The sequence below is a fragment of the Podarcis melisellensis genome (assembly GCF_964234715.1).
Source record: "Podarcis melisellensis genome assembly, chromosome: 13".
NCBI lineage: Eukaryota > Metazoa > Chordata > Lepidosauria > Squamata > Lacertidae > Podarcis > Podarcis melisellensis.
In genome coordinates this window covers 26,976,194-26,983,506 of record NC_138545.1, presented here as the reverse complement: position 1 = coordinate 26,983,506, position 7,313 = coordinate 26,976,194, and the positions used below count along the sequence as shown (strand labels likewise).

The following is a 7,313-nucleotide window of genomic DNA, read 5'->3' as shown; positions in this document are numbered from 1 at the left end:
TTGCTGAACTGATGAGAAAACAATGCAAAGTAACCCTGATTTTTGGTACAATTCAATAGGCAAATACCTCATGATTGACCACTGGGTGGCAGCAAAATCATCACCCATGGCTTAGTTTCTGCCTTCCACAGCAAGTAGTGCTACAGAGTACTTGCTAAATTGTCAGTTCTCATTTTTCATTTTTAAACAGCTTCACCTTCAAAAGCCATATAAACACTTAACTGAAGTGAGTTTCTATGGAGGGAATCCTATGGTGAGGTCTGCCAGGGTGAGCAGCTGAGGAGATAGCAGATCTCTGGATCAGCCAGCTGATTCCTGGTTCAGTGAGGTTCAACTAGGGTCAAGTTCCCAACCCTGGCTCAGCCACAGATCCTCTGCTTGCTCATTCGGACTTAGCTGGCTGAGCCAATGCTGATATAAATCCCCCAAAGGGTGGGGGTGGGGTGAGACCAGAGAGTGGGGATTTGGCCTGGATCTTAGGCCCATTTAGCTCATTCACATTACCTGGCAAGCAATCTTAAATAATTGTTTTCCCTCTGTCAAGCAGAGCAGAAGCAACAGCCCTATTGGGTTTGGATCTGTATCTTTATGCTGACTTAATTTACACCCGCCTACCTTGCACCAGTTTCTTAGAAGTCTCCTCAAAATCAGAAATTCTGTCTGTTATGACAACTGAAGGCAAGGGGATTTGGGGGCTAACAGGGAGAGAGGATCAAATCACCTCATATTTCTGGAATCAGTGCTATTTTTCTAGAAAAAGAGGTGCCGGAACTCACCATGAACACCTCCTTTGTTCTCTTAGAATGGCAATGGTGCCCACATGAGAGGTGCTGAAACTGAGTCCCAGTGAGGTCTGGCTGGGGGGGGGGGTGTAGCCCTACCTGGAATCATTAGTTGGAATTAACAAAACTATTTTCTCGTCCCTCTTTCATCACTCTCTGAAAAGAGTTCCAAAACCCAGTTTCAAATCTTAAAGCAGGGAGGGCAGTCACAAGTGCTAAGATTTAGTTTCCCAAGGACCGCTAACTGAACTCCTGGTGGTAGTTAATTTTGAACCATAAATTTATTTTAAACAAATCCATACAAAACATTTCAAAAAGAATGGACAGAATATCCAATGTTTGTTTTTTAATCAGTTTCTATTCAACCCATGCTGTACCCAACACTTATGAAGAACCCTTCTCATTGACTCCTTGACCTCTCGGTTCCTCAGACTGTAGATGAGAGGGTTCACCAAAGGTGTAAGAATAGTGTAACCCAAAGAAAAGACTTTGTTCAAGTCTACCAGGTCATTGGTTTCTGGCAACATGTACACAATTATGAGTGTCCCATAAAAAATGGTCACAACAGTGAGGTGAGAAGAACAAGTTGAGAAGGTCTTTTGTCTTCCTGCAACAGATGAAATTCTCACAATTTTAGAAATGATGCAGATATAAGAAGTCAATGTTAGAAGAAAAGGAGGAAGAGTGAACGCAGAACACAGAAGGAATATTAGTGTAAAAACAAGTTGTGCATTACTGCAGGAGAGTTTTAGAATTGTATAAGAGTCACAGAAGAAATGGTTGAGTATATTGGGGCCACAGAAAGTTAATTGTGACATAAACAATGTTACTATGGCACTGGCAAGAAAGCCATTGAACCAAGATCCACAAGCCAGGTGTCGACAAACCGTGCTTTTCATAAGAGCTGCATATTGCAAGGGTTTGCATATTGCTAAGTAACGGTCATAAGACATTGCAGAGAGAAGATAGCATTCAGTGCCAGCCAAGCCACCAAAGAAGAAATATTGTATGATGCAACCCTTAAAAGGAATGATTTTATTGCCAGAAAGGAAACTGGCCAGCATCCTGGGCAGGATGGTTGAACTATAGCAAACCTCTAGGCATGACAAGTTCCCTAAGAAGAAATACATGGGGGTGTGAAGACGTCGATCAGCTACAACCAGTACAATGATGAGAATGTTTCCAGCCATGGTCACAATGTAGATTAAAAGGAAGAACAGGAAGAGGGGAATCTGCAGATCCCGGAGATCTCCAAATCCAAGAAGAATAAATTCTGCAACCTCTGTTTGGTTTTTCATTTCCATATCTCTCATAATATTACCTAGGGAAACAGTAAGTGCAAAGAGAATTCAAAAATAATTACAAACCTATATGCTTAAAGTAGTTGCACTTAGTTGCCACTGAAATAAATGGGACTAAAGCTAAGCCTTGTCTAAGTTGTTCCAATGATTTCAGTAGGACCTTAGTTGAACCAAGTCAGGATCCAATCAATTCTTTGCCCCCATTTCATTCATTTCAAATACAGAGAGAAGTTATGAACTATCATTTTCAGATAGTTTAAATGTATTGCTCCACATCATCATAGTGTTGTTGATGGTCTAAGAATTTCATATAATTAATATCTGATGGACTCATTAGAGTAAGTGTGATTGTGCTCTGAATATATTTCACCCACGCCACTGTTTCTGCAGCATTCCTGCAATGTTTACTTACAGCAGACATAGAAATGATTGACATCATGGTGAACGCGGACAGACAAATATCTACTGTACTCTGCCAGGTCTCTGAAAAAGCCTTTAGTTGTGCAGTCTCATGCATGCTGTAGATCAGAAAGCATTGATAGGATGACATTTGTATTCTTCCTCTCCCACAAACAAACAAACAAAAACAAATGAAACCCTTTATGTTTGTGGAAGATGCCATAAATTAAATTAAATATGTTTAGGAATTAATGGCTGGTCTCTCTCTGCCTTTTTCTCCTGGGCATTTTATTCCCACTGCCCAGAGGTTTATGGGCCTCTGAAGCTGATGTTATTGCCTGGCTTTCACTCTTTCCTTCCTATATACTATACCATCTGTATTAAAGCTATACATCATGCATAAGATGCCTCCATCTTGGTAGTCCCCTTTAACATGGGTTGAATCCTGAGAAGCTTAATCAGTCTGGGGAAACATCTCTGGATCCAACCGTAATAATACTAAAATACTAATACTAGCACTACTAATAATTTTTTTATACCCCACCTGTCTGGCTGGGTTTCACCAGCCACTCTGGGTGGCTTCCAGCAAAACACAGAAACACAATACAACATCAAATATTAAAAACCTCCCAATGTAGGGCTGCCTTCAAATGTCTCCTAAAAGTTGTGTAGTTCTGTATCTCCTTGACATCTGATAGGAGGGCATTCCACAGGGAGGGCACCACTGCCAAGAAGACCCTCTGCCTGGTTCCCTGTAACTTCACTTCCCATAGTGAAGGAACCACCAGAAGACCCTTGGAGGTGGACCTCAGCTATTTGAATATCTGATGCATCTTACGATTTGAAGATCTGAAGCTTCATTATCCAGGCAAGACATGCCTTTCTTCTCTGCTCTGGGTCATGATATAAAACATTCACTGAAATAGGAAAACCTTTACCTTAAATAGGTCTACTGATGTATTTTTATTCCTCCACTAAAAGGGAGTGAGCAAGCAATGCCAACTCTCTTCCTTCCCCATACACATCTCTGATGTGACCTCATTCAACCAAATATGATGTTATGGACTTCTGTTGTCCTGATACTGTTCTTATCCTCAGCTAACTACCCATTGCTTCACTTATTGTTGCACTAATTCCCATCTGGATTAATTACTTGTCCTCTCATGAGAAACAGTTTGTTATTTTAGCAGATCAGTAAAGGGTCTTTTAATACTGCAGTGGGTAGAATACTGCTGAGAGAAAGTCGGTGAGAAACTAGTTTCCAAGGATTGCTATTTCCAGTGTACCTAGAACTGTCAATTCTATCATACTGTAGCTATAAGGATTTCAGGCAGACAAGCAAGCCCCACTTCATGACAGCTAACAGTGTCTTCTTCAGGAAGGGGGGTCAAACTGCCTCTTCTCGGCTCTGTCAGCCAGCACTCAACTGCAGAGTCTTTCTCCCTCTCACTTAGCTCAATTTCTGAGTCTGACTCCTCCCCTGTGCTCTGGTGAGCCACATTCCTGACAATAGCAGCATTTCAAGTGCAAGGGAGAAAGCGAGTGTGGGGAAAATAACAATGAAGAAAGAGGATATGGCCATTGTGTGAAACCTTTTCACTATGAATGGTCATTAATGTAGGGGGAAACTCAAGAGGACACAACACAGCTGATGGTATGGGAAGGCAGAGCTGAAGGTGGATGGAGTCAGAGCCAAAAGTGGTTGTTCTCTCTAGGATTGCAGGATGGTATGGATCTCTCTCTGTCACCCCATGTCTTCAAGCAGCATAGGCTGATGGCTGCAAATGTACATTGAATAGTGACTTCTCCACTCCAGAAAATTTCCCGGTCATGTTGACAATGTAGGGAGTGGTGGATGTGCCATTCCCAGAGGTCTCCAAATCCAAGAAAGATGAATACTGTTTGGTTTTTCATTTTTTGTTCACAGTTGTGTTATTTAGGGAACTAGTGGCAACAGGGGTAAGATGGATACATAATCCTTTACCCTTCTGTCTTTTCCTCTACACATGAGGAACAGCTGCTTGAGGATACTTGGTGGATGGGTTAAGTCTCACCTCCCTGGTGGAAGAAGAGAATGCTAAACAGCACGTTGTGGGCTGCTGATGGAACATCTTTTTCTTTAATATTCATGACATGCAAAGGTGCATGTGTATTGTGGGGGGTAGTGGTTTGTAATGATGGCTGCTAGTCTGGACTTCTTACATGGTTCATTTCTATGGATCGTGGCATTAGTGAAGCTGACATAAGTTTAATAAGTAACTTATGAACTATTTTAAGCCTGGTACATCTCCTATCTCATACATTACTTGAAAGAGGAACTAACATTCTGATCGTAAGAGTTGCAGAAAAGATCAGAGCACTAATCTTTGTATTTACCAGAAAGATTCAGTTATGTATTCCTGCAAGCTGAACTGGACTTCAAAAAGCAGCACATATGTATCCTTTCTTTCCTATCCTTTCCCAATTATCCTATGCTTTTTAGACATTGGTCCAATCAGTTTTGCCTTTGCCCTGCCACTTTCCCCCTGAAAACCTACTCTTTAGCGCTAAATCGGAACAAATAGCCATCCACAGAAAACCCAAATTGCCATTTGTTCCAATTCAGTGGTGGGGCAAATGAAGATGTGGATGAGCCCTGAGTCCTGTATGCCATATAGGACTTAGAAGTCTTTGTATATGCATATTACTCACAGACTCCATCTCTCCAAGTCTCATTTGGAAGGGTTGGGAGCAACCCTTCCATATATCCTGCTCCTATTTTCCAAATAATTTGAAAAGAAATATATGCAGTATGTGTGTTCTTTTTAGCAGCCTTGCCTAAGGATTGCAACAAAAGTTACCCCATTAAGAATCAATTGATTGTCCTTTTTGGTGTTTTTTTTTAAATGCAGTTGAGTTTATTCTCTGAATGAATTGTGTTGTGATTATCCAGACCCCAGAACCTTTAGTCCTGGTTCCATTTGTGGTTATTTCTCTCTGCATACCCTCCCAAGAAGTAGATACAGTGGTACCTCAGGTTACATACACTTCAGGTTACATACGCTTCAGGTTACAGACTCTGCTAACCCAGAAATAGTACCTTGGGTTAAGAACTTTGCTTCAGGATGAGAACATAAATTGTGCTTCGGCAGCGCGGCAGCAACAGGAGGCCCCATTAGTTAAAGTGGTGCTTCAGGTTAAGAACAGTTTCAGGTTAAGAACAGACTTCCGGAATGAATTAAGTACTTAACTCGAGGTACCATTGTATGTGAAGCAGTAGTCGGTGGCATAACCAGCATGGCGATTATGACTGCAGAAGACACCTTTGTTTCTTTTTCTCCATCTCCTACCCTCTCTCTTACACACACTCACACTGCAGGTTGGGGGGGGGGGGAAATGCACTTATTTGCAGTTTAATATTGAATATATCAAAGTGCAAGCCTGTGAACTTTGATGTGAAACCTGACATCACCATTGAAACCTGAAGTGGTGTCGTTAACCTATCTTCTTTCTTTCTCTATTTCAGTACATCCATTTCGTAATTTGGTTTTTTTCCATCTCTGTACACAACACTAACTTCAGAGATATATCTCTCTTCACCGACTACTCTGCATTTAGACATCCTTTTATCTGTGCATTCATGTTGTTTTGTGCTCATGATCACATTGGGGCAGTTATATGTAATACTCAAATCTGCAGTTATATTCAACACTGGTTTGGGCTAGATATAAATGCCTTGTTTCGAATCCATTTATTTCCCACAGGCTTCTGAAAAAATCCTGTAACTTTTCATAGCATCTGTGTTCCAGGGCAGGGTTTATTTATTTTTGTCCCACTTTTGTTGCATTATAGTGCAAAAGTGCCCCTCCAGAACATCAATAGTACACTAGCATTGGGGAAGAATGACTAATAAAGAAAAATGATATGTGTACAGCCCATTGTAAATCCACAAATACCACACTAATATTGAATCAATGCCATGTTGCCAATATACCTGCAAAAAACAAACATCCAAGAGCATGGAGAGGCTCTGTGGAAATTCACTAGCAATAGAACACTTTCTGAGTTTTCCATGATGTCACCCTCTCCCTTCTTCCTGTGTTTACTATTCTATAACAATAGGAGAGTACCACTTTAGGCCTAAAAAGAACCCTAATTACTACAGCTGTGCACTACATTTGGCTGAAGTCTGCATCCTGACCAAATTGGGCAATATTTTTTTTTTTGGGGGGGGGGAGGTGAATCTGGACTAGGGCTGAATCAGATCAAGACTGTCCTGGGCTGTCAGGGTGTCTGGGAGGAAGGCTGCAGCAGTCTGCTCCAGAGCTGTTGAGTGGAGGATTCAACTCTGTGGACTTCAGGGTTTTGATTCTCAAGGTAAATCAGGGGAAGGCAATTGGAAAGCAACACTTGAAAAGACTGAAGGAGGGACGGGAAACACTACTTCCTCTTCTGAGCAAGAGCAGGGCGTGTTTCATGCTGTGGGTGCTGCTTTGCAAAAGCCTTCCCTGCAGCCAGGCCCTGCTCTCAGCTGGGATAGATGAAGGATATGTTGCATCTCTCAACTGTATGTGTAATTAGGACTCACCCTCACTAAGCATTAGCCACACAACAGTTGTTTCGAGGGACATATCTGGGGTTGGGCTGGTGGTCCCTGGTTTGGCCCTTGCAGGGTCAACACATTATGTGGTCCAGTGTTAGACTGGGGGCTGTGTACAGCTCTGTTTGCTACTGAAACCTGCAATGAGGACCCAGTCGCAAGAACATTCTCAGCTCCTGCAGGTTCCAGCAACTGATATTCAGCATTGCTGTCTCCAGCTGTGGTGGTGAGGCAAAGCCATCATGGCTGGTA

General features: G+C 42.0%; 1 protein-coding gene across 1 annotated transcript in view; it reads right to left on the bottom strand.

Annotated features, from left to right (window-relative positions):
• The window catches only part of LOC309354855 (olfactory receptor 5AP2-like), a gene marked incomplete at both ends in the record, with an annotated part of 215,639 nt that extends 213,667 nt beyond the window's left edge, over positions 1–1,972 (bottom strand). The window contains one exon of the mRNA XM_081885119.1: positions 1,940–1,972. Within this exon, the coding sequence (XP_081741245.1) occupies positions 1,940–1,972 (33 nt within the window). The remainder of the gene's footprint in view (positions 1–1,939) is intronic.
• Between the last annotated feature and the right edge of the window lie 5,341 nt (positions 1,973–7,313).